Genomic DNA, 27,189 nt, shown 5'->3' on the forward strand with positions numbered 1-27,189 from the left:
CAGGTGCGTGAATATATTTAGCCAAAAATATAACTATAAAGGAAAATTATTTTGACACATAACGAAGATGGTTCAGCCTGGTATAAAATGTTATAATTTGTTTTCACCATCCGAGTCTACCCAAAATTCTGCAGTATATAATACTACTACTTCTACTGCTACTACCACTATAATAATAACAACTTTATTTATATAGGATTTTTTAAACCTAGTTACAAATTGCTTCACAGTTTGGATAAAATCACTTATTAAAGATAATTCTACATATTCAAACACATTAGAAGAACAAGAGCCAAAAACACTGGGAGAAACATTAAGGAAACACAACTATGGAGACGAGTTTTTAGCAGATTCGCTCCTGAAACTATGGTATGTGCCAGGATTGGGATGCTCAAAGATTTTAGACGAAAAATTGAATGAAAAGGAATAAGTAAAATAAAAACTGTACCTGAACATGTATCTGTAATAAAAAATATATATATATACACTGCCAACTCATTATGAGGGGGTCATGTGGGAGGCACTGATTGATTTTCCATCGAATGACCATAGGAAGTATGCTGTCGATGGCTGTAATCCAAAGTATCGGGAGCCTGTAATCCTATGTGTTGCTGTCCTGTCACCGGCAGGGTGCGCTCTCGGTGCCTTTACACTGGCCATCGTTAGCGTGACGCGCCAGAGTCAGCTGACTGAAAACAGCCAATCACAGCGTAAGGGCAGACTGAACCGCCTTGCAGTGTGCTGTCCTGAGAGTTGTCAAGGTTTTGGTTGTGGAGTATCCGTGAGGGGAGCAAGGGCGGTTACGCTTGTACAATGCCGAATAAAACGAAAAAAGATAAGGTGAGTTAGACAAAAGCTAGCAGGCCGTGTCCATAGTGAACAAACTTTGCACGAGTTACATTTCATTGAATTTATTGATAACGTGCCGGGTGTATAATACGACATTTTGCTACCAGCGCAGTGTCCCATCACACAAACGTTAGCCAGCCTGCAATCATTACCTGCTAGCCCTATCCTGCCGTCATGTTAGCACTTGGCACGTTGTGCAGTGTTATGTAAATAGAGTACCCTTATCTTAAAGTGATACTTACATTGCACGTGTGTGTTATTTTGGTGTAAATTTAAGGACTTTTAGAAGCTGAAACCTCGGGTCGTGTAACGTGAGCTAGCTAACAGCAGACTTTACAGTGTGGTTAAACAGGAGTGCGAGACTGGGTGGGCAGGCGTGCTATATTTAGCTTGGATTTGTGCAAGGCGGCATTCACCAATTGCATTCACCTGATGTTGTCAACCAATATAAACTTCATTTAATTAAATCAAGTTTATAATCTTTTGATTGAAAATGTTTTTGCAGGAGTCTCCCAAGTCTGGCAAAGTGGGGAAGAGTGGAGGACAGGAGAATTCAGAACATGAGGTATGCTAACAAGGAAAACCACTCTAAGAACACATAACTTTATTTTTATTTAAAATGTATTTAACCCTCAAATTGGGACTTTTGAGATGTCAGATCTCGTTTGTGATAGTCCCCTGCCCAAGAGAACAACTCAAATAGAATGAGCATATACATTACCAAAGACCCTAAACACAGAGCGATATATAACATTAGATTAGATAGAGGAAATAGAAACTTGTAAATGATATATTAAAAGCTAAACAAGCAGTTAAAAAAAACCAACACACCCTAGACTCATCACAGATCAAACAGAGACCGCAAGGGTTGGGATAACCTTTTCAACTTGATGTAATTACCTCCAAGTCATTTAAAATTAAATGGAATTTAGTGACACCAGCTTTGCAAGAGGAGTATTACATTATAATTGGATTATTACTGCATGATAGTGGTCTCCAGTATTAGTGATTGTGGTTGCAATACAAATGAACGTACATGCTGAACTTATTTTTTCAATTTAAAAAAAATGAAGAGGGACACGATAAAGCTTAAGTTTTATTGTGTATATCTAGTTTATTGTCTTGTTATCAATTCAGTGTTTTGCAGATTACAATTTATAATGTTGCTCCTGAAGTGCCGATTCAGAATACTTAAATGCATCACAAAGGCCTCCACAAACCAGGATGCCTATGTTATATACTTGTGCAGAAATTGTATATTTTTCACTTGACAGCAAGTACTCATGCAAAAGGACAGGAAGCCTCCTGTGGAGTGGAACAAGAAAAGCTTATTCTGTTTTAGGTCTCATGATTCTTTGAACTCATCAGGGGAAAATTCTTCTTTGTGACCAAATTTGCTGTAGCGAGCTAACTAATGATGGATGTGAGTCACATGAACACCATAGTGAAATATGGGAGTATGGACTACTTGTGTTGGCCATCTCAATTTGAAAATCTCAGTCCATCACAACTGTGGACTTACTGTAATATTGGAAAAACATGAACTTTCTGTCATTTAATTGTTTATCTCTTACTTAATGGCTTTGTAGGAGTATGAATGGGAGTAGGGAGTGATTAATCAATAGGAATCTATGAACTCCTTCATATTTTCTAAAGCTGTCTGGCGTGCAGGATTGGAGTCTTTGCCATGCTCATTCTGGTCTGCTGGCCTTACATTTGACCTCCCTGTACTAATAAAACTAGTAAAATGGGATGATGATAATGACTGAACTCAAACAACTAGAGGCGCTTTAATTTTTTTTAAAGGAAGGCAAGCATTTGAATGCAGTTATGTCGCGTGTGGAATGAGAGCTGGCAGCTGTTTGTGCTGCCTAGAAAGCAAAAGGTAGTCCTGCTCTTGCACAGATTACAATGTTCTCAACCAGGCTGTATTCCGGTGTCACCACAGATGGACTGAGTTTAGGTGGCAAGGTCTTTTGAAGTCTGTCCGAGTACACTTGACTCATTTTAACATTTACATATTTTTCTTTTCATCCTTTCAAGAGATCCCCCCCCCCCCCCCCCCCCGTGTCCAATTTGCATATAAACCACAAAGGCACACATACACACAGATTATAGTCATGGCACAAATTTTGTATTGTATACAATATGCAACTTGAGTTTTTACAGTAGTCATTCACACTGGTTCAGAGTTATTGTGCCAAGAGATCAGATTCATTTTTATGAGCTTCTGGACTTAGCCCCGAAGCTGACATCCAGCATGTCACACTGACAACAAAAGCTTATCAAATGCCTATGATTATGTTTTTACCATATTATAAAAACATGAAATGAAAACTTTAGGCCATGACTGTACAAGCTAAATCTGTGGGAAACACACTATTTTATTGCCTTGTGTTATATACACAGTCCAGTTTATTGAGTTATAAAACCCACACTTGTCAGTTAGCAGATAATTTCATTAAGCTTTATATCTATTTCAGAGCTTTATGTAGTTACCAGTTTAATATAATCCCTATTATTTTCCACATTTGCGTTGTACATTTACAATTACAATAAAGGCCTTATCTGTTCTATTTTAAAACCTGTCCTTTAATAACAGCTGGCTAACAGCTGGCTAACAATTACATATATTAGTCATCCTTGCCGACCTACTGAAATTTATTAATTTATTTATTTATTTATTTATTTATTTATTTATTTATTTTTTCAAGCTGAAAGTTTCAGGCTCTGCCAGCATTAGACTTGCGTGTCAGCAGCCATGTATTAGATCAGCTAGTGCACCAACCTGTGTCAAATTAAAATCGCTGGGCTGCAAGCTGTTGTCACTGCCCCCACCCTTCCTTTTTTCCCATATGCTCTGTCAACCAGAAATGCATAACTGTAAAGGCTGTTATGTAATATATATGTAACTTTCATTTGGCTTGTTGTCAGCAACCATAACTGACAAATGAAAATTTGAAGCATTAAATGAGAAGAACCATAGATGACAGATGTTTCTACTTTGGCCTAATATACTTACATGAGTTAATTCAGATCTTTCCAGTACATTAATATGTAATCGAGTTCATAGCAGAAGTCAGCACAGCGGCATTTTCCACTTCACACAACAGCTTTCTAGTGGCACAGACTGATTGTCTGTCTTGTAGTGTGGCTCAGACTGTGGCCAACTTTGTCTGGGTCTTAAGCGAATTTGATAAATCTCTTGTGACTCAGACTCCACAGCTGCATCAGGTGAATTAAGCTCTGTGTCATCAGGTCCACACTGATAAATGGATCCTAGTAGGAAGGCTGGATCAGTTGAACTTGCTGCTTTCAGGTGATCCCACATCAGGATGATGCACTATTGTAAAGAGTAATTGTACATTTGGTAAACGGGTTTGTTTTTTTTAATGAGCATTTTGTCAAGTGGATGGCAACTCAGTGTATATAATTAAAAGTACCAGTTGTGCTCCTTGGCTGGTGGCTGCATGCACACATTTTTATTAGATTTCTGCAGAGGTTCATTCGCCCATATTTTATACCTGCATCTTTTTTTTTTAGTGTGTCTTTGCTCTTATGTCCGTGTAACTAATGTGTGTTTTCTCTTGTTTCAGCAGAGCTCTAACAGGAAGGCTAGCAATAGTGTTCCTCCAACAACTCAGCTACTAAAGGGGAAGCAGCCAGGTTCCCAGACACCTGTCAAAAAGGACAAGAGGCAGAGCTCCTCTCGCTTCAGCTTGAGCAACAACAGGGAACTGCAGAAACTTCCTGCTTTTAAAGGTATTCACCTGTGTGACAGTCTGAAATCCATTTTATGTAATCACATAATGAACTACAGAGTGCGCTCGATTTGGTAGAATTTGCATTTGTTATATATTCATAGAGAACGGAGTTGAGGTAATGTTTTCACGCTTCAGGGTTTTGCACAGAATTCAAAAATCAAATCAACCAAATTTGGCAGGTGGAGAAAACTACCTGGTCTGCCTGTGTATGTTTAATATGTAAGAAATGTCTCAAATGCAGATCTAGATAAGTGCACACCTCACAGAAATATGTACTAACAAGCACGTACTCAATTATTTAGTCACTCCTTCCCCACAGAAGTTCCCATGAGCATCCCTTGCTGCATCACCCCCATTTTAATACCAGGCTGAACATGACATTATGCAATATGTGGAAACAAACAGAGGACATGCATGGCATGGATTTTGCTCTGGATTTAACCCAAGCATCTATATTTAGTGATAATCCAGAGATAAAGCTTTAATTCCACGGCCCTTGTGTTTCTGAATGTTGCCAGTGAGCAGATAAGACATGTCTGCCAGCTATTACTATTCCTCCTCCTGTCTTTCCTCGTGAACTTTACAGATGTATATGGATATTTAGTGTCCAAGTTCAGTGCCAGATCCAAGAGCAACGAGCAAACACTGCTGCGACACAATAAATGCATATTGTCAGCATTGTCCTGTGTATACATGGATGACTGCACGCATAATTTCTCAGTACTTTAATTATAGTTACCTAACATAGTGGTATGCTTTACAGACAGTTATATTGACATTGTTGGCTGTTAAATAATCATGTAATTAAACTTCAAAAACAATTTTATAACTGATAGTGGCAATGGCACAACAGGAATTGGTTATACTGTTTCTGTTTCTTTCTAAATGTTCAGACTCAGGAAAAATAAGAATCTCGTAGGAAAAGGGTATTTTAGTGGTCCCCAGATGACTATTCTGTTTAGTAAGTGAAACAAAGTTGGGACATTGGAAATGTGCCCGACACTTTCAGAGTGGGTAGGGAGAATTATCCATCTCCTTTCAAGGACAGATATTTCCTGGATTGTTAGATTATTTACAGTTGATGCAACAGCAGTGTAAAGTTTATGGAACTGATGTAACCCCGAATGGTGGTGAATGCAGTCTCGTTGGGTTACTTGCTCAAAAGTTTCTGTATTTGGTAAAAGATATTGTGGACGTTCTGGCACTGATGCCGTGTGTGCAGAAAAGAGCGCTTTTGTTTTTGTTTTTCGTCATCGGTGGGAGGCTTGTAAGCTCACAGTAGAGCAAAGGCAGCGTTCTTCAAGGAGAATTTACGAATGTTATTTCTGTCTATGGAAACCTTGGCATGTAGAGCAAAGTTGGATTTCCTAAGGTGGCAACATGATAACAGGCCATTTATTGTTCATTGTGTCTTTATGCTCTGCCATAAAAAAATGATTGTGTCTTTATCTTAGCTAGCCGTTACCTTTGTAACGTGTGAGGAAACCAATAGGCTTAACTTCATTTCTGATACAGCCTGCTCACTTCCCACACCCCAATGAGAGCTTTGATAACATTCTGCAAAACATTATCCCACAGTGGCCAAGTAGATGTTATCACTTAGTCCTGTCCAAACAGGCTCCTCGCTTGGCCTGTTTTCATTCCAGGCATGTTCACCACCTCCTGATGGAAACACATGTCCGTGAGCCTGTCCCGCAGAGCCGCAAAGTTGAGGCGAGACTTAAAAACCCTGACCAGAAGCAGGCCTTTCCCATGAACTTCCAGATTCGTGTGTGCTTTCTTTGACTGTATGGTTCAAATTTTTGCATTTGTTTGGACGATAGTTTGGTTTCTGTTGAAACCCGATGTGGTGAGCTGCCGTTTTTTTTTTGTGTGTAGATTTTATAAGACAAAATACACAAATCCAAACTTGTTTTTTTTTGTGTTTGGCATAATGTTCAGCTGGAGATCTGTCTGACTGAGGCAAGTAAACAGGAGATTAATTCCTCTTTCTTTGTCTCATTGCAAGTGTTATATACATGTGCCAAAAAGCACAGAACAACAACAGTTGCTCCCTCTGTATGGGTTCTCTTTTAAAGCAGGACCTCTCCTTCATGGAGCCTTGGTCTCACAGGGTTTGGTGCCACCTTGTGGCTAGAGTGTCAAATATGAGAGGTGATGTTGAAGGACATGAGTATATCTACTTGTAACCAAAGTTTAAAAACAGATAATACTTTTTAATCTGATTTTTTTTTTTTTTTTAAATTGAGGGTACAGTTAACATAGTGTATGAAATTTGCAGTCCTTACCTTTTTAATGAGACTATGCTTAATGGCAATGCAAAACTTTCCCATGTTCCTTTATAATGTGAAACTGTTTTAAGGGGCACTTTAATGGATATAACTAACAGTCGGCAGACCGCAGATATGCAAACATTGTACACAATGTAAAAAAGAAAACATAAGGAAAATAAAACACTTAAACAGAAGGACACCAGGAAAAGCCTTACAAAAACAACATAATGAAATCATAATGACCGAGAATGTTTATTAGTCTGTGAACAGTAGTTCGTGCTAACTCTGAGATATGTTTTATTGAGTAAACAGTTGGATGAGAGAGAAATTGTGTAGAGTAAAATGTTACAGATAGTGACGAGGCTAAATGCCTATGTCACGGCAGATTCTGGTGGGTACTAAAATATTATTTTTATTGTCGCAGGTTAAGTTGGGACATTTCTGCTCTTTTATAAACATGTAGCTACTAGTATTCAAAGTAGTTTGGATTTCGTTTATGCGTCACAAATTGTTATGTTTCTCCCGTTGTTGTGTTTCTCCTGTTGAATGAGCGTAGTTCATTGTAAATTATTAATTGTCTGAAATGAATCTTATCAGTGAGAACGGTACACGGGCTTCAGCACTAGTCAAAGACACAATGGACACAAATGACGAAGCACGGAGCAGGGACAGCTGGAGACAGTGGGCTGTCCCAAGTCTAATAAGCTGCAGTGCTTCTGACAGTTCTGACTATTTTTTTTTTTTTTGGTGTCACACTGTGTGCCAACAGCTAGTTATGTTTGACTTCTTCAGTGTACAGTCATCTTCATTTTGAGGGATAAACAGTAAAGATGACAGAAGTTATATGGTCAGCAGTTATGTTTTTTTTTTTTAAGCATTTTTTCAGCCTAGCACTAGGGAGACAGGATAATGACAGCAAACGTGAAGATGTTAAAACTAAATAAGTTGTGTGTTTAGTTCTGTTATTGCTACCTGTAATACAGTTGTTTAGTAGGTGTCAATGACTGTTAGCAGAAAACACAGGTCTAAGTCAAACTACTAAAGTGTACGTCAGTCAGTTTTTATTTTTATGAATCGAAATGTTGCTTTTACTGTGGTTGTCTTTTAGTTACATTCTAAAGCTTCCAGGAAGTAATCTTAACGTTAAATCACTATTTGTCATGTCATGTCAGAGAAACGTCTTTAACTTTGAATACATGTGGGAGCAGAAAAAGGCCCCTACAACTCATGACAGAAACTTCCTGGGTCAGACATTTCATATGAATAAAAATACAAAAAAAAGTCACTGGCAGTGATCATGGTGTTAAAACTGCTCAAGCTGTGCACTGGTTTTGCACGATTGGACTTTTCAGCATTGCTTCTAGAAGGGTTTTGTAGCTAGAAGTCAGAGAATCAGACACATTGCTATATTTAAGCAGTGAATATTTCATTTATGCATCAGCAACATTCAGAAATGACAGGATCCTACTAAAAAACATGACACTGTATCTGAATTGGTGGTCTTTTGTTTGGAAGAATAGTAAATATTGAAAATGGTATTTAATTAATTCACACACGTTTACTATATCTGCAGGTCTAAAACTTGTTTTTGAACTTTGAAAAACGTTTTAAGCTTTTAAACTGTTGTACATATTATAATAACACATTCCTCAAGTTACCAGGTTTAAGCTGCAACATTAAATGCGATCTCCAAGCGTGTTTATCTTGTAGTCATCAGCCACAGGTGTTTTCCACTTGTGCAACATTTTTAGTGGCACAATGAACAAATCTGGGCTTTGTTTCTTAATATATCTGCTTCTAATGTGACTAATACAGATCAGCATGTATCATCGCTTTGTGATTCATCTTTGCGTTACGAGAAGAAGAAAAAATAGGTTGGATCTTGATAAAGATGTCCCTATCATTGGAAGCTGCCTAAGTTCAGCCACTGTTGAAAGAGCCTGTGTCCTCAGCTGCGTCGATCAGTCTGTTTCTCCAAATAGATCTGAGCCTTAAGCGTTTACAGAGGACCGTGACATTGAAGATCAGCAGACCTGTGAATGAACCACTTCGTTGTGTATTTTAGGCAGTGCTGCTGATATCAATGATACGTTTAGAAAAAGCTCTGAAACCATGCTTGTGTTATAGCAATCTCACAAGTTTCTTCGCATTTAAAAAATAGCACAGACACAGCAGAAAGCTCGAGTTTGGTGAATGCATGTGCCAAAGTAGCATTTGTAATGAGTAATCCAGTATTTTCTTCTCATGGTCATGGATGCACTATGCCTAAGGTACAAAATGGCAAGAAAGAGCCCTTTATATGCCCAGATTAGTTCCTGCTGATGAAGTGCTCCATTATCGTATATATTAGGACCAACTAAACTAGATGTTAAGTATTACATCCATTAGGGGTGTAGTTGTTCCCATTTTGTACAGTTGACTTTAGTGTAAGACTTTTTACATCCTCTAACCTGCAGACAAACACGTATACAAGCTCAAGGTTGTGTAGCAGGAGCAACAGTGGCAATACAAGAAGTGTGCAAGAACAAACAGCAGCCGGACTCGAACCACACCGCACCTCCTGCACCTCCAGCGGAGAAGTGCAAACCCACAGGGAGGAACCGTGACACCATTATGTGCTTTATGAAATACCACACAAAATGCATTTTGCACAAACATTACATTAGCCTAAAACAGTGTTTGTTTGTTTTTTTGTTTGTTTGTTTTTTTTTGAAAGTGTGAAACTTCCAAAACACTTTATGTATTCTATTTTTCTTTTTTGAGCTTAAATGGTAAATGGCCTCTATTTGTATAGCGCTTTACTAGTCCCTAAGGACCCCAAAGCGCTTTACATATCCAGTCATCCACCCATTCTCACACACATTCACACACTGGTGATGGCAAGCTACATTTAGCCACAGCCACCCTGGGGCGCACTGACAGAGGTGAGGCTCCCGACACTGGCGCCACCGGGCCCTCTGACCACCACCAGTAGGCAACGGGTGAAGTGTCTCGCCCAAGGACACAACGACCAAGACTGTCCAACCTTCCGATTACAAGGCGAACTCCCAACTCTTGAGCCACGATCGCCCCGAGCTTAACCAAACCTCTGTATAGAGTTACATCTGCTGGACAATATTATCCACAAATAATGATTCCCCTAATTACTTTTAAGCAGTCAAGAGTATATCAATGTCTTCCTTCTTTGCACATTATGCAGAAACTGCATAGAAAAAACAACCCTGTTGCCTTGCTGTAGTTGCTCGGCCAGTTTTATGTAATCTTAGCTAACGCTGCCAATCACTGAAATGACAGCAATCATAGTGCAAAAAAATAATGTCGTTTTTTGTCCTTCACAGAAGAGAAGTAATTGCGAAGGCTAGTATGCCATACACACATTTTAATAGAAATGTTTGTGGGTTGTCACACAGCTACGGTTATGAAATGTTCATTCTAATGGGGTAAGCAAAGTCTTTTTGTGCAGTCTTTTCTCCTCGGTGGCTTTCTTATGCAGCAAAAATTATTAGATTATATGTGACTGTAGTCCAAATCTGTTTAATTCACACCCATCTACACTGTATTTGCGTGGTTATTCTTCGTGCATAGGAATGCTTATGACTTTAGCTGAATCACTGTTTCGACACCTTGTCTGTATGTGCTTACTGTACTTTCAGTATGATGACACATATGGCATGCACAAAAAAAAAAAATGTCGGTGTATGTTCTGATTGTGTTTGTCTGTGTGCAGAGTTTTACAGAGCCCTATTGTATTCTAAGGGTGCAGTGGTTACTATATTTGGGAGTGCTACGCCAGTGACTGGGAGTATGGATTTCTTGCTTTTAATTGTCTGTGTCACCAATGTGCCCGCAAAGGTTTACAGTGCAGGCTTTTGTTCCCCAGTGCTGCTGATTCAAAATGTGGCTTTCTGCATATGCACATCCTGTGTTGCTCACATTGAGACTTCCTGCCTTCCTGTTTCTCTTGTCACATACACCTGGGCTCAGGCTGTGCTGCTGAAGAGCCATCTGTCATGCAAACACAGACACACGCGCACAAAGTTGGCACGCATGCTGGAAATGGCAGCAGACATTAAAAAAAGGTCCACTAGTTGATGACCAGTGTAAGGTGACATTAAGCATTGAACACCTTGTTGTATTTTGTTTTATTTAGGTTTGCCAATATGGAAAAGATATATATAAATCTTCTAAAGTTTGTATCTGTCTTGTGTGAAACTTGTATGAAAAGCATATAAGAGTGAAAACAGATATAAGATCCCTTGAAAAATTATATAAATGAAACTTCCATGTTTTGGATACTTCCTAAAACAATATATGAAAGTAATGAGAAAGTGGCCACTTTCATGAGTATATCATATAAGCGTTATATGATTCACTATATGAAGCAAGCTAAAGCTGATGCAAGTCTTTTATAAGTTTTTCTTATTTCTTTTCCATGTGGGTGTTGTTGGGAGTTAAAGACTAAAAGAGAAATAAATGGTTTCCTTTGTCCTCTGCTTCTTACAAGCAACCTACATGTTGTACAGTTATTTGTATTCCATGGTATTATTATTCCATTTGTGGTTATTTCAGAACCGGTTAAATGGAATTCAGGCAAGTTGTTTGTGCTTTAAAAACTCCTTGACAGATGTAGGTTCTTTTGGCCCAATCACAGTAACTGGCCCACCCCTTTTCTCCCCACTCCAATAGCCAGTCTCTTTCCTCATGTTTATTTATTCTGACAGCCCGCCCATGTGATTGCAGCTAACCAACCAGGTTGCTTCTGTGTGGGATGACATCACTAACTAGCTGGTTCCCTCCAGCAGCAGGGGAGCTTCATTTTCTACTCAGTGTTCGTGCTAAAATGGAGGCTGGCTCCTCGCCTTAGCCTGGGCTACCCTCTTCTCTCCTGTTTCCTGCCTCAGCTCACTGATGTTGGCATGTACTAGAGCTGCCGGCGGGATGGTTCTGGATGGACCGAGCGCCAATGGGCCTTTCCAGCCTGTGGCCCTCATGCATTTTAGAGGTGAGAATAGGAAATCTGCTGCTGTGTACTGGTCTGTTTAAAGAGGAGGTGGGCTTGAGTGTTAAGCAGCCACAGCTGGTGATTTAAAAAAAAAAAAAAAAGAAAATAAAAAAAAAAGCTTGATATTATATGTATCATTACTTTTGTGGAGGCGAGTTTAAGAGTTTTTTTTAGTGTTGTTTGCACGAGGGTTTTTGAAAGAGAAAGGAGGTGATTGTGTTTGTATGTCAGCAAGGAAGGGTTCTGCTAAGACATTGCAAAGCTTAGCTTTAGTTTAGGGGGGGTGTAAGATTGGTAGTTTTGAGTCTCCCCTCCCCCATCAACACTATTGATGTCATAGAAAGTGAGGTCAAAGCTTGTTGTTAGTTTGTATATGTCTGTATTGTATTGTTGCAATGTGACTAACATAAGTAGAAAGGTTGTTTGATGTTGTTGTAGCTCCAGTGTTCTTTTTGAGTTGACGTTGATTCGGACAAACTTAAGGAAGCTGGAAGCTGTCTCTAGATGAAGTGGCAGTGTGTGTTTAACATGCAGCCAATTATTTCATATGCTTGCTGCTGTCACAGTGATGTCAGTATCATGGTGTTGCTTATGTGGCTGTTAACATGGTCTCGTGACATTTATATGCATAGTGATAATTACAGCAAGTTATGGCAGAAAGCCACCGGTCCCTCCTTCGGATATCCTGTGTCTGAAGGGACAGATGGTAAGCGCACCACATTTGCCATTAGGGACACTTTATTAATCAGTTATTTTCATATTCCGTAGTACAGAATGTCTGAGTCAAGAGTTGTGCTTAAAAGCAATTTGTGTTCGTGGCTGGCTTCCTGTATGCATGCTGGAGCTTTTAGATGAGTAAAGGTTATTCACTGATCCATGCAGAGACGCTCGTGTGTGAAGTCTGCAGTTGCACAGCAGGTCTCTTAATATTTTAGGTCTGTTCAGAAACCCTACTGCTGTTGTGTAACAGGAGCTGGTAGACCTCTCAGCACTCAGAGGCTGATGAGTCGAGGTGCTCATGAGTCGGCCTGTAACAGTAATAGGAACAAAACTTGATGCAGGTGTACCAAGCCTCAAATAACTCAGCAACCGTTTTTCTGTATTCATCTTACTCTTTTCGCTATAAACACCACATTTGACCACCTCCCCTCTACCCTTAATGACAAGTTTTGACACCTCAGTGTTTATCAGTAAAGATGTTGTTTGATGACCATTATGATAGTTTCTGGGTTTTTCAAAGGGTAGCTGAATAAGCAGAGACCACCCTCACGAATCTGCACACCCAGTCATTTTGTTCTATAAGCAGCTCAATTCAGAAAAGACCTTAAAGGGTCCTTGTAGGATTTCAAGCGTTAAAGAGTTAAGGGTAAAATTTTGAGACTTCCTAGTAAAACAGATGCTACTATATTAACTTAACACTTATAAATATTTTTATTAACTTGCATGCATTTAGAGGGGATTGTTCATCATTTTGACAAGTATTTGTGCTCACTGTCCAAACAAGGCTTAATATATATATATTTTTAAACACACTGTACGCACTTAAGCAGAAGCAAGCTGAATATTAGTCATGAACACAAAAAGTGGTCGTGAGTTTTACTTTCACAGTTAGTGCACCTCACTGGAAAGGAAGACACTCTTATGTAAACTTGCTCCAGAAATACAAAATGGATGTTGTGGCAAAAGCTCAAGAGCTTGGCTGATGTTTGACCTTTTACTGTGCTCAATTGGATCCTGTTTGCGGATAGTAGTTTGAATATGGCAGTTAGTCTTCTAAATATAAATTCAAAAATCTTCCAGTTTTTTCCAAATATCTTATGGCATGTATAACTATTTGTATAAAAACAGACAAATGTAAAACAAGAGCCAACAAAGAGCTATTAGATAAGAAAGGAAGCAACAGTAAAGTAAGGAAGCTTCACCACAAAGCTTTGACACTGTAACAGTGTTGGGGAATTATAAAGCAAATACATTATTGATTCAAAAGGGTAGTCTACCTAAAAGAACTCAAAGGACAGCTTTGTTTCATGCTGTTTTAAATGCTAACGTTTCCTCTGTGACTAATGTGGAGGTGTGCTGTCAGTCGCAATTTGAGGTTCTAGTCTGTGAGCATTGCCTCCATTACTGAATCTTTTAGAATTGACCTATTTTATTGGTGCCAGCTGTTAACATTTTGTCTGGTATCAACTTATGCAAAGCAGGGTCTGCACAGAAAATACTGTAGATATATAATTACAGATTACCGTGCTGTTTTAACTCTTTATTCCAAAGTGTTCAAGAAAGCCACTGGACGCTTATAAATGTATCTGTAAGATTACTGAGTGTAGCAGGGAGTGCTGACTGACTTATTTTACTCCATGATTCATGTTTTGCATGATGCCTTTGGCTGACACTTTTTTCAGCCATAGCTGATGTGATCAGCAATTCAGCGGTCTCTTGATTCCAGTGTAGAAGCAGCAGACATGCGTCTCTGATTAGCAGTGGTCACCCCCTGGTCCAAAGTCCTGTCTCTGCCTGCAGTCACCATGGTGATGTAGGGTACACATGCAGATTGTTAATGGGGAGAAAAGAAAGACTCAAGAATCACAGACTGTGATGAAGAGATTAATGCTGCCCCATAGGTAGGTTTTATAAGGTGACATTCTGTTTTAAGACACTAATCCCCGTGTTGGATGAAAATGAATGAGCACCAATCCACTTCTCTTGGTTTCATGGTATTTTCTGGAGCTTGGGAATCGGATGAGCTCAGGCTAATTCAGAGGAGAAGCTTCCTTTCTGTGACTCGTGTCATTTATTACAGGCTGCTACTGACAGTTTTGATCATTGTAAAGAAAAGGGAAATAGCTGTGTCCTAGTGAAGGCCCCATCACAGTAGAGTGCATAATGCTGGGGTTATTTGGTGCTATATAGGCTGCTTGTAGTAATGCGTCCTTTCTACTTTTGTCAAAAAAAGGTGAAAGTAAGTTGCACTTTATTCAGAGCTCTTCTTCCTGAGTGCTGATAAAGGGAGAGAGCACACATTATAGCTATTTCTAAAATTGCTAAAATGGTTACCTGTAGATTTAGAGTAGGTCTTGTTTATAAAAACGTCCGTACTTTCATACCTTGCACTGTTGCACACCTTATGATGTATGGAGTGTGCAAACCCTTCAAGCTCTGTTCAGGTTCCCTCTGAGCAGTCCAGAAAGTTGATTGAAATTATGATCTATTTTAATATATAATAATTCTGTTTAGAAGCTTTGTTATTGTCACTTAATTACTTAATTGCAGACAAAAAATGTTTTCATACTTTTCTCTAATCGTTCATATCTTTAAGGAAGCTGTCAAGTGGTTATAAATCATTTAAACTGACACTGATTGGAGGTTAGCTCATTGTGCAAAATTCATTGGCTGCAAAAACATGTAATTTTTTTTAATTGCAAGCTAATAATGATACACAGGTAGGTGTGGCCCCACATTCCCAGAGGGTGATTTAGATCTTTTGCATCATTGATGTGGCGATAACATAGCAGTCATTACCTCACTAAGTTGAATTGGTTGCTTTTTGCTTTAATAACTAGAGGAACGTGTGTATGTGTGTGCAGAGTTGAGTTTGAAATCATTTGGATGAACAGTTTTCATTTTTTACCAAAGGATTTCACAACAGTTGGCGCACGGATACGTCAGCTGCAGGGCTGCTCTACTCTGTGATTGGTTATTGCTTTAAGCAGCTGTGATTTGTTATTTGGCTGTCAGCAGGCTTTCATCACCGGGTACACTGGCAGCACAGAGAGAGCTGCTGTGCACAGTTGATGCATGGGGCACTGGTAACTTCATTATCTATCATGTGACGTGCCACCCGGATATATTCTGCTTTATCAACCAAAATGCTTATCTCCAAGCAAACAGCTGAGCTGCTGTGCACAAATTCACAGTTCCAGTGAAGTCTGTAGAAACAATGCAGTCGTGCCCAGAATAAAGCCAGCAAGTCGAAATGTTCTTTCCTCTGGAGAAGCACAAAATATGTGTATCTGGTGTTTTTATTAAAGAGTTTTCAGTAGGAAATCCAGCATTTCCTGAACTATCAAATAAATGAAAACGCACACACAAAAGCTGCAACCGTTCTGTCTCAAACAAGCACAGCACAGCTCAGTAAACCTAAAGTTATTCAGAGACATGCCTTGCAGTCTATAACATTATAAGTCCTTTGTGATGGATCACAGCAAAATAAAATATGGTTGTAAAATGAAGAGATTGCTTAGCAAAACATTTAAAAGTAAGTCAGCCTGTCGGTATCATTGCTGCTCTAATGTTAAAAATCATTGACATTTTGCTTTGTGAAGAGAATTTGAATTTAATTCCAGCCTTTCTTCTCTCTGTTTCACAGATGTTCCCCCTGCAGAGCAGGAGAAGCTGTTTATCCAGAAGTTGCGTCAGTGCTGCGTTCTCTTCGATTTTGTCTCAGACCCACTGAGTGACCTGAAATGGAAGGAGGTGAAACGAGCCGCGCTGAGCGAGATGGTGGAGTACATCACCCACAACAGGAACGTCATCACCGAACCGATCTACCCAGAAGTGGTTCACATGGTCAGTGTTACAGTAAACAGTGGAAATGAGAAGCTTGGACCAGTTGTTTTTATTTTATTATTTTATTTTGACCTGGCAAATGTTTAATAAGTAGAGAGTATAAGTGAACATAATTAACTAAACTTAGTTAGCCATCTTTGTACTTTGTATCACTCAACTCCTGGAAAAAAGTAAAGCCTTGCATAAAAAGCGATTTGGTTACTCATATTGCAAAAGTATGTGTGGACTTTCTGTCTCGAAAGGCTACATCTTATGTCAACTTAACTTTCAAAATAAGAGTAAGGGAATTTTCCAGTTGTAAATAGGTCACATCATTGTCGGAGATGGAGGAAAAAATTAGAAGAAAATGCAAAGTATGTTGCCAAGATACATGGGACTCCCACCCAAGTCAGGTTTAAGTGTGAGGAAACTCTGCCACCAGTGTTTCCATGAATGAAAGCTTTAAATGATTTAGAATAGAACATTAAAATCTGTAATGTCCTGTGATGTACTAGTGCTGTGGTTCTATAGCTGATGATATTTCTCATAAAGCTTTTTATCCCATAGAATATGCAATGTGTAATATGGTTTGGGGAATGTTTTAGTAGTTTAGGTCTAAAAATATTCACTTACACAAACTCTGCATTGTTCCTTTATAATTGCTTTATTTCGTGTTAGCGAGATGTCACGTGTCACTTCTCTTACTGTAAAATTGTGTAAGTTGTAATTGTGAAAAAAGGCTCAGTGGAAGCCACATGGCCTCGGAGAGCCATCTCACCCGGTAGATTCCCTTTTCTTTCTTTTTTTCATGTTTGTGATGAAGCTGATTTGTTTTCTTCAGTTTCATTTTCGCAGCATGGAACGAACATTTTGTGGTTTTCACTTGACCCATTTTAGTTTTTATTTTGGTAGTTTTTTTTTTTTTTGCCACAAATCTTTTAAGATCATTTAAATAATTCGTATGCAACCAGGTGATCTGTTTGTTTTCTTCAGCATGTCTCTTGTTTGAATTCGTCTAAAGATTGTTCGTGTATTGCACACCCTAAATTGTTTGTACCCCTCAATGGTGTAGGTCTGAAAACTGCTCATTTAATCAGGGTGTTGCCAGTGCAGCTGTGTTGGAGCTCCTGCTGTAGATTGGAGAGGTGTTCCTCTTAGGTCGTGGTCTCAATGTGTTCCTGGTGCCAGATTTGCTTTCCCAAGCCAAATTAAAAAAGCCTTTGATGTTAATCAAAGGCCGGCCTCAATGCCACATGGTAAACTGCAGATGATCAATGTGCAAATTTCCCCCCATCCTCCTTTGCCTGGGCTTTATTTGATCAATGCGGCAGAAAATGCAACTGAGCTGTCAAATCAGCATAAAAATATACTCTTACTCCTGGCAGCGCCTGTCCCCGTACCCCCTTAAAGACAAGGGCTCTTTGAAGTCCACTGATGGCTTTTATGATCAAAGTAAGTAAAGAGTGACACGACATTTTCCTTTATGGTAATAAAGTGTATTCTGATGCTAAAACTTTGCACATTATTTACTTCCGTAAGGTTTCTGTATTTCAGAGCATTTTTGACATCTCAGTGTTCAAGCATCATTATTTAAACAGGCATTATTTGCACTACATGGCACTGTAACAGTGGTTTCGTTGTCCTGATCTATTTGTTGAAAGTAAGGAGTGATTTCTGCTTGGAATAATAACCTGATGGTGAATGAGTGTTTTGACCTCTGATCGACTGGAATCCCAAAGGAGTTCTGAATGCGCCGTCTCAGAGGCAAAATAGATTCTTCACAGTCTGGGGTCTGTACAGTCACAGAAATAGGCCAGTATGGACAACTAGCGCAAGAGACTGTTGATATCCACTCACCTACCACCTTTTTATTAATTCTTTAATACAAACAATACCTCAAAGTTGATGTATTACACTGAACTTGTTAAAAAACAGTTTAAGTCTGATATGTTTGCACAATGTGTATTTAAAATGTAATCTCAAAATACTTCACTGGTCTTTCTTTCCACAACATTTTAACGTCTTTGCCCCTTACAGAGTCTGCTGTATTTTGCAGATATTAACTTATCCATATTGCACATTTTTGGTGATGAATCAGTTTCACAGCACTGCTCTTAATCTGAAGAAACGAATATACACCAATCCCCAAATCAACGCTCACTGCCTTGTTTTGCCTAGTATACCTAATATGTGCTGTGGATGTAGCATGAAAAATGGATACATTTCAAAGCACAGTCAGTCCACAGATACACACATTCATCGTAGTTAAATGTATGAAATATTAAAAAGAGGAAGATACGAGCTCAGAGAACAGAGAGAAGCAAACAAATCTAAAGGCTGATTAAAAATGAAACACAGTAACCTACACTCTGTTCTCTGTTCTTGTTTATTGCTTTTCATAATATCTGATTTTCATTACATTACAGCATTCCAATTTTGACATAACTGTGGCTCGTAGGAGTACACTCAAACCTAAAGGTAACATTAGCCACAGCAGCTGCTCATACTGAATTTAATAAGGCAGGTCTCCTTCACAGCCGGGGGCGGTGCTTATCAGGTTTTGACGTCTCAGTTGGTTTTAACCTCGAAGGGCTCAAGAAGGAAAAGGAAGGAGAGGATGTAGTCAACTCATAATTTGTGGATCTAGACAATTTTTAAAAAATGGCAAAAAGTGGATTCTGCAACATTTAAACACGTTTATGCTGATAGAAATATTTTACTTGTCTTTTAAAGGCAGTTTGGACAGTAAATGGTCCAATGGATTTGATCTATTTGTTACTACAGGTTACTGGCAGCCTACGTAAACAAAGAAATGGTGATGTTTTAAATATTGTGTTTTTATGCAAGTAAAAAGGGCAGAGGCCACCGCTTCCTTGAGCGGTTTGGATTTCTGTGGGGGAAATGTCTTTTTCAAGTTTATATTTATCTGGCATGTCCGATTGTCTGTCCTCTGTTTTTGTTTCCCAGTTTGCTGTGAATATGTTTAGGGCATTGCCGCCGTCATCCAACCCCACGGGTGCAGAGTTTGACCCAGAGGAAGATGAACCCACTCTAGAAGCTGCTTGGCCGCATCTACAGGTACATGCATCACACCCACATACATGGTTTAGTCAGAAAGAGCCTGTTCACCTATTTCTGTTGTTTTAAAGTCTTTGCCCCTCTTCCACAGCTCGTCTACGAGTTCTTCCTGCGATTCTTAGAGTCACCGGACTTTCAACCAAACATAGCCAAAAAGTATATTGACCAGAGGTTTGTATTGCAGGTGAGCATGTTGCTAGAGCACAGCTTCTTTCTCTGTAAAGAGGAGCTATGATGCTCATTTCCACCTTGATATTTTTATTCTTAACTAGACAAGCTTTGCATGATTGATAGTTCAAAATAATCCTTGTTTATCGCATACCAGTGCTTGGTCCAGCCCCTCTGTTTGTGCACTGTCTAAAACAAGCTGTTTTAGCTCCTCTGCCTTTATGCATGTGGGTGAGGCATCTGCGTGTACAGCTTTGACTGTGCGCACAGATGCCTGGAAAGAACATATTGAGGATATCTGCTCTCCTACACGTCATTTGAGGCCAATGTTTGTCTGAAGTTTAGTGACTAAAGCAGCCTAAGGCCTGAAGTTTTGGCTTTTTCAGATTAGTTGCACATACACTGAAATCATTGTTTGAAGCTTTAGCCATGTTTAGTATGAGCATGCATTTCTGCATTTCTGTAATAGTATCAATGTGACAAAACAATAAAAACCGTAACATGCCCACTTAAGAGCATTGTATGTAGTACTTGGTTACGTTTAATTTTATTGTCCCAGTAACCTTCTTTTGTGTGTGTGTGTGTGTGTGTGTTTCTTCAGCTCTTAGAACTTTTTGACAGTGAAGACCCCAGAGAAAGAGATTTTTTAAAGACCACTCTCCATCGCATCTATGGGAAGTTCCTGGGCCTTCGAGCATACATTAGAAAACAGATTAATAACATATTTTATAGGTGAGTGTGTGTCTTCTATAGCTACATTAATGGTGCTTGTTTTGTTTATGGGGTTTTTTTTTTTTGTTTGTTTGTTTTTTTGTTTTCTTTAACCCTCAGGGCTCTATACTGGCCACTTGTGGCCACGAACAAGCTGAAAGGGTGGTGATTTTTAACAAAGCCTGAGGGTTAAAGGAACATTATTGCTAACTTGTGTGTGTTTGCCCTTTTTCAGGTTCATTTATGAGACTGAGCATCATAATGGAATTGCAGAACTACTGGAAATACTAGGCAGGTAAGATACTTTTAGATTTGTTAAAGCAGCTGCAGTTCGCAGTATAGGGCTCAAAATATAGGTTTGTTTTGTGTGTGTGTGTGTGTGTGTGTGTGTGTGTGTGTGTGTGTGTGTGTGTGTGTGTGTGTGTGTGTGTGTGTGTGTGTGTGTGTGTGTGTGTGCGCATACACGTACACAAGTGGTCCGCAGGTGCGCATTTGCTATCAAAATAAAAGATGCGCACCAGATAAGAAGTTTCAACATGCGTTTGCATACATATTAAAGGCACTGTTTTGGTCCACTAGAGTGGGATTTTCATGGCATATTCTGCACCACATCTCTGTGCGTTCATCATTTGTTTGAAGCCAACTCACCTCCTCCAACCACTTCTCCGAGAATATGCGCTTCTTTTGCGGACTCCCTCTGACATTTCTTTGGAGGTGAAGGAACACCAAAGTAATTGCTTAAAGGAGCTTCTTCGACATCTTTAAGAGTTCTAAACAAATGTCTGTCCTCCTCCAGAAAATCTTATGCACGCAAACGTGCGTTGCAACTTCTGATCTGGTGCGCGTCTTTTATTTTGATAGCGAGAGTGCACCTGCGGACCACTTATGTACACCCCTGTGTGTATATGTGTGTGTGTATATATATGTGTGTGTACGTACACACACACACACACACACACACAGTATGTGCAAAAGTGTTGAGCTACCTCTTTTTTTCTTTGTAGTTTGCTAGGATAATGGCTAAAGGGTGCAGTGATTTATACCATTTGCAAATTTAAGTAGAAATAGAGTATATGAGGCAAAAAGTGAGTTTGCATAGTTTTAGTAAGTTTGAGAGTCAATATTTAGTAACGCCACCTTTATCCTTCAACACAGCCTGCGCTTTCTTGTGATTTCTTTGAGTTGTCTTCAGAAATAGTTCTCCGGGCTTCTTGAAGGACATTCAAAGCACTTCTCTGGATGCAATTGAAAAATGAAGCTGTTGGCAATCAGATGCTTTCCAGATGGAGTTGTATTGTGGAGGATACAGATTTCGGTGCCATCACTCCATAAGACTTGTTGCCACTGATTTCAGTCCAGTCCTTGTGTGATTTGTCATTTTCATTAGAACATTTCTAATGAGGCTTCAGTAAACAGATAATGGGTCACCTGAAAGGCCACATGGTATTTGCAAAGTTGCTATGTATGGACATATTACTGGTTCATCCCATGAGTTGAGAGATTATTTTGTGTTCGTAGGTCTGTGCTGAAAAAAAATTTCTCTGATAATGTTCAAGTACAAGGACTGAAAATGAGTGAAAGAACAGTGTCCAAAGAAAGTCTTTGAACGAGCTTCAGAAATCCTGCAGAACTATTGTTCAAGACCATTTCAAAAATGACAGGCTGACTCCTTGGAAGAAATGTATAAGAGCATTAGTGGTGGCTCAAGACTTTTATTAATATTTAGATGCCGAATTATTGTAAACTGGAGTAATTTCTTCTCTAATAACGGTCTTTCTCACAGCATAATCAATGGATTTGCATTACCTTTGAAAGAAGAGCACAAGATATTCCTGCTGAAAGTCCTCCTGCCTTTGCACAAAGTCAAGTCCCTTAGTGTGTATCACCCACAGGTAGGAATTTTCTTATGCCTTGCTCTGCCTTCCTCTGCTATAAGCAAAACGCTGTAACAAAAGTATGTCTCGAGCAAAGTCTTTTCACTTGGCAGACATGCAGGTAATGCCTCAAAGCAGTTATTTTGTCAGTGAAGCGTGTATCCAATGATAAAAAATGTGGAGTTAGTCACAACTTTAACTCTCAATGTTCACCAGATAAAAATGCACATTTCAACTTAACAATCTGGTCCTTTTACCCCTAACTAATGTTTAAAAATAGCGTACACATGCAAAAACTGACATCTGTGCTCATGTGCCAATGCAGCAACATTTTTTTGCCTGATTAGAACATTTAGGACAGCCGCCATCTTTGATGTTACTTTATTATGTAGATTCTGTAGTTTGTTGAGTGCAATCTCTCTCCCAATAATATTTATGATACTTCTGATTTTGTCAAAATGAAAACAAATGCCGTTTCCTGTTTTTCCCTTTTATTTCCCAGCTGGCCTACTGTGTGGTACAGTTCTTAGAGAAGGATAGCACCCTTACAGAACCGGTAAGATTTATTTATTTTGATATTGATTTTTTGGCTTTTTTTTTATTTTTTATTATCGATTGACCTTCAAGCTCTTTTCAGACATACGTCATTCAAACTCCTCAAGACAGTATTCTCTGTTTGTTTTATGGTGGGTAAGGTCGGAGCAAACATAAACGCGCTCACAAGTCCTCACAAACCTGCTGGAAGGTGTTTTGGATTTTGTGTGCTTGCATTAAGGCCCTGAGATCAACTAAACTACTTTATGAATATGTTGACTACTGTTTCTGCTTCTACTGATAGTTTTTGTAATGTAAGCTCATGTAATCCACCATCAGCAGATTAATAGCTGACCAAAATCGGCTGTCCAAACATTCCTGCTTCCTCTTTAATAAGCCTGGTATCCTGTCTGTGTGCGTAGACGGTAATGGCATTGTTAAAGTATTGGCCAAAGACCCACAGTCCAAAAGAAGTTATGTTCCTCAACGAACTGGAGGAGATACTGGATGTCATTGAGCCTTCGGAGTTCGTCAAAGTCATGGAACCCCTCTTCAGACAGCTGGCCAAATGTGTGTCAAGCCCGCACTTTCAGGTCTGAACCACATCCCTGTTTATTTTGATGCGTGTTTTAGTTAATCGTACAGTGTGCATTCTGTTTGTCTGTGTACGCACGTAACCCTGTGAAAAACTGTGTTGTCAGGTAGCAGAGCGAGCGCTGTACTACTGGAATAATGAGTATATCATGAGCCTGATCAGCGACAACGCTGCCAAGATCCTCCCCATCATGTTCCCGGCCCTTTACCGCAATTCCAAAACCCACTGGAACAAGTGAGGCTCCCCCCCCCACCCCCTCCATTTATCTGTTTATCTTTATGATGAAGTGTATGAGGATAGTACGTAAGCAAAGCAAGTGACCTGTGGTAACCTTTTTGTGTCTGTAGGACGATTCATGGGTTGATTTACAATGCTCTGAAGCTCTTTATGGAGATGAACCAGAAACTGTTTGATGACTGCACCCAGCAGTTCAGGGCAGAAAAAAGCAAGTAAGTAATGCAGGGAGACATCACACCCATTTATACAGCGCAAGCTACAGTTTCCTTGTTCTCATTACAGTGTTAGAAACGTCATGGAAAACATTGTTTAAACATCATTAGAAGTGGAAAAGATGACTAAGTAGATACAAACTAAAACCACAATCTCTTAACTTGAAAGAGTTTGGGTATATAACTTTTTTTTTTTTAACATGAGTTTATCTTTCAGCAAATCTTCTCTGTTTTGAAGAAGTCTCTTAGGACTCTGTGTGTGTTTGTGTGTGTCAGAGAGAAAGCCAAATGGAAAGAGAGAGAAGAAGCATGGGTGAAGATTGAGAATCTAGCAAAGGCAAACCCACAGGTGAGCAAATAAATAGTAACCTAGCAATTCTCACAGTGCTGCAACCCTCAGTGGTTTGCAGGGTATCTCAGTGCGAATCAAGCAGGGTTTGATGTTTTGGTGATGAACATCAGTTGGTGTTTTGACAAACACTCCAACTGAGGGGAAAAAAGGAAAAAGAGTTTCTAGTTTTTCTTCTCTTCTTTTTTTCTTTTGTGTATGTGTGGAAGCAACAGATGGAAAGTTACAGGATGGATTGTGGGGAAATGTATGTCCAAAAGCTGAGGATTAAAGTCATTGAGAAAAGTTCTGCTTAAAGCTAGCACCTCTCACAAACCTGTATATTGGATAATGCGATTCTTTGTGGTTAACTTTTCTTTCTCTTCCTGTGCTGCAGTTTGTCGTGTATGTGGACTCAATAGGATCAGGGAGTCCGATGGACATGGAGACAGATGGGCCACTGCTAGACGATGTCAACATGCTAAAGAAAGCAGTAGTTGAGGAAGCCACACAGGTCAGTGTGTGTAACATTTAATATGCATGCCTATATCTGAGGGGTACCACACGTTCTCACTGAAATGTGCACAAGCTTTGATGAATATCGCTTTAATATGAGACCTGTTTACATTTCAGTCTTAATGAAATCATATACGTGGTCATAAAAAGCAGAAATCTGGACACTTTAATTTATTTATTGATACTGACTTTGGCGCCAGGAATGGAGGTTTATTTTTGTTTGAAAACAAATAAATGTGGTTATGTTAAGTGGAACCACACAGCCACAGTCCAGCAGTCCATTTTTTTTTTCTTTCATTTTGCTTCAAAGCAGCAGAAAACTACAAGAAATGTTAATAATGAAGAAAATGTGTGAAGTGAAAAAAGCTAATAATATGAAATGAATTCCACTGATCACAGCTCATTTTGCAGGATGCTGTGGAGCCTCTCTCATTAGTTGACATAAATACAAAAGCAATTTTAGGACATTTAAAATTGTGAACTGTGCAGCTCAGGCTTAGCGACATTTTTCTCATGCCGTGTGCCAGTCACTTTGCCTAAATCGTCCAGTTTGGTGTGTCTGTACTGTTTTAGCGATAGCTGTGCTGTAAATAAAAACCACGTTCAGGCCCATAAATATCTGTGTGGCGCGTGTGAAAACAGCAGCACTATCAGGGGACTTTGTAGTGGTTACTGTGCAACTGCCGCTGCCACCAGCAGCTTTTCAGAAGCACAAAGACGAATGCGGATGTTCCAATTCTGCGCGATCGATGCAGCTCCTAATGCGTCCTGTCATCACTTTGTTTTTTTGTTAATATCTGTCAAATGCTAAAATGAAGAATGCTGTCGACCGAGCAGCACAGAACCTCTAAGCTGTCTGCACACTCCTGTTTGTGTAAACTATGTGGGTGTAGGACTGTTGCAGACAGCATCTTCACATTTGTATTGTTTTGAAACAGTGGTCATAAAATGCACACATGCAGTGAATTTGCAGGTTGTTGGTTAAAAAAATATTTCTTCAGAATCACAAATGAACTTGGTTTATGACTCAGCTGTTTGGCCCCACAAGTAATTCCTGAGCAAAGATGGTTATTCCAGCTGCTGAAACGGAGACAGATTACATAAATCACTTGAGCATCCTGTCTGCCTTCCAAACCCAAACAACAGAGACGGGATGAACAAAGAGTGTTAAAGGACAATATTGCCAGAGACTTGTCCATGCTGCACTATCACATTTTTCTTTATTATACAGTTTTGAATTGTATAGCTTATCAGTTTTGTCATGTAAGTGAGAAAAAGGTTTGAAAGGAAGGCAAATTGCAGGAATTAAAATCTTGTTCGGCCTGTAAAACGGGCCTCCGTGCAGAAGCTTAGGTTCATGAAGTGGGGCTGTAAATGCATTAGTTCTGATTTTACTGATCCCTCTTTGTGTCTGTGTCTAGATCCAAAAAGACCAGCGCAGAGAACGCCCGTTGATGCGGAGGAAATCTGAGCTCCCCAAAGACATCTCCACAGTCACAGCTTTGGAGTTGCACCGAAGAGCAGAGGAAATGTTGACGCCACACGATGGCCATTAAGAGACCATCCCAGACCTACCATAAACCAGCAGCATCCACAGTGGAATCACAAACCCACGGAGGGCCAGCACAAAACCCCCCAAAACAAAACAGAACTGTGGTATCTCAGTCCAGCCCAGTGCAACACAGAAATGAACGATCCCAGCTCCACCTGACACAGAAAATGTCTAAAGCCACACATCTAAGCCAGGTCCGGCTTTGCGAGACAAGCGGTGCTCGGTCCTTACTGATCCCCACCCCTTCACCTGGTTCTTGCTTGCGGTGCTGGGATGTCCTGCATGACCACAGCAACCCGCCGTATACTGAACTTCAAATAAGAAATTGTCATAATCTCCTTTTCTTCTGTTTTTTTTTTTTTTCTTTTTTTTTTTTCTCCTCCCCCTGTCCGCTCAACTTGTGTTCTGGGGTGCTGTGCTGCCCCCTTCTGGTCATTTTTCTCAGGTGTTCTGTTCTGGTGTGTGTGTGTGTGTGTGTGTGTGTGTGTGTGTGTGTGTGTGTGTATATGAGCCGTCTTCTTCTCGTCTCTTCTTTATCAACGTCAGGTGCTTGTACAAATAATAAGAGCCCCCAACTATAACTTCAATGGAGGCCATCTACAGTGGGGTGAGACTGTGTCAGTTCTTTCTGTATATTTAATATTGGCTGTTTTTTCTCATAAAATTTAAACTAGATAGCTGTTTATATTTTTCCCTTCATGCTATATTAGGAGCTCTTCTAAGATTTTTAAAAAATCACGTCCTATCTGAAGAACTGTTCTGTTTCTTGCTATTATTTTAGGATTCATTCATTCACTCCATTCATCAGGACTGGGCCACTCCTGAATTCAGCAGGGGTGTGTATTAAGGATTGGGGGAAAAAAAAACCCCCTTTTAACTCAGTGCTGTTCATCAAACACGGCCAACCCGACTGAGGTTCCAGGTTTTTCTTCTGCACATCATTATTCCCGT

At 39.6% G+C, this 27,189-nt stretch overlaps 1 protein-coding gene across 3 annotated transcripts; it reads left to right on the forward strand.

Annotated features, from left to right (window-relative positions):
- Positions 1-704: 704 nt before the first annotated feature.
- Positions 705-26,563, forward strand: ppp2r5cb (protein phosphatase 2, regulatory subunit B', gamma b). Of its 3 annotated transcripts, none has more exons than XM_026194756.2 (16): positions 705-840; positions 1,355-1,414; positions 4,446-4,611; positions 16,255-16,454; positions 19,401-19,511; positions 19,603-19,695; positions 20,281-20,411; positions 20,626-20,685; positions 22,174-22,282; positions 22,767-22,820; positions 23,221-23,391; positions 23,500-23,627; positions 23,741-23,842; positions 24,119-24,191; positions 24,568-24,684; positions 26,108-26,563. In XM_026194756.2, exons 1-16 carry the CDS (start codon positions 814-816, stop codon positions 26,240-26,242), a joined length of 1,737 nt encoding a protein of 578 aa, XP_026050541.1. In that variant the 5' UTR covers positions 705-813; the 3' UTR covers positions 26,243-26,563. The 3 variants fall into 3 exon arrangements, with proteins under 3 accessions (XP_026050541.1, XP_026050542.1, XP_026050543.1); XM_026194757.2 differs by having other exon boundaries at positions 706-840; positions 4,449-4,611; XM_026194758.2 differs by lacking the exons at positions 705-840; positions 1,355-1,414; positions 4,446-4,611 and adding an exon at positions 11,643-11,888.
- Positions 26,564-27,189: the final 626 nt, after the last annotated feature.

Source organism: Astatotilapia calliptera, chromosome 15 (assembly GCF_964374335.1).
Source record: "Astatotilapia calliptera chromosome 15, fAstCal68.1, whole genome shotgun sequence".
Lineage (NCBI taxonomy): Eukaryota > Metazoa > Chordata > Actinopteri > Cichliformes > Cichlidae > Astatotilapia > Astatotilapia calliptera.

What these genes read in the sequence shown, in the direction of transcription:
- ppp2r5cb (XM_026194756.2), top strand. Translation starts at nt 814, where the DNA reads ATGCCGAATAAAACGAAAAAAGATAAG. An exon ending in GAAACTTCCTGCTTTTAAAG is followed by an intron (nt 4,612 to 16,254) that starts GTATTCACCTGT and finishes TCTGTTTCACAG; the next exon opens with ATGTTCCCCCTGCAGAGCAG. An exon ending in ACCCAGAAGTGGTTCACATG is followed by an intron (nt 16,455 to 19,400) that starts GTCAGTGTTACA and finishes TTTGTTTCCCAG; the next exon opens with TTTGCTGTGAATATGTTTAG.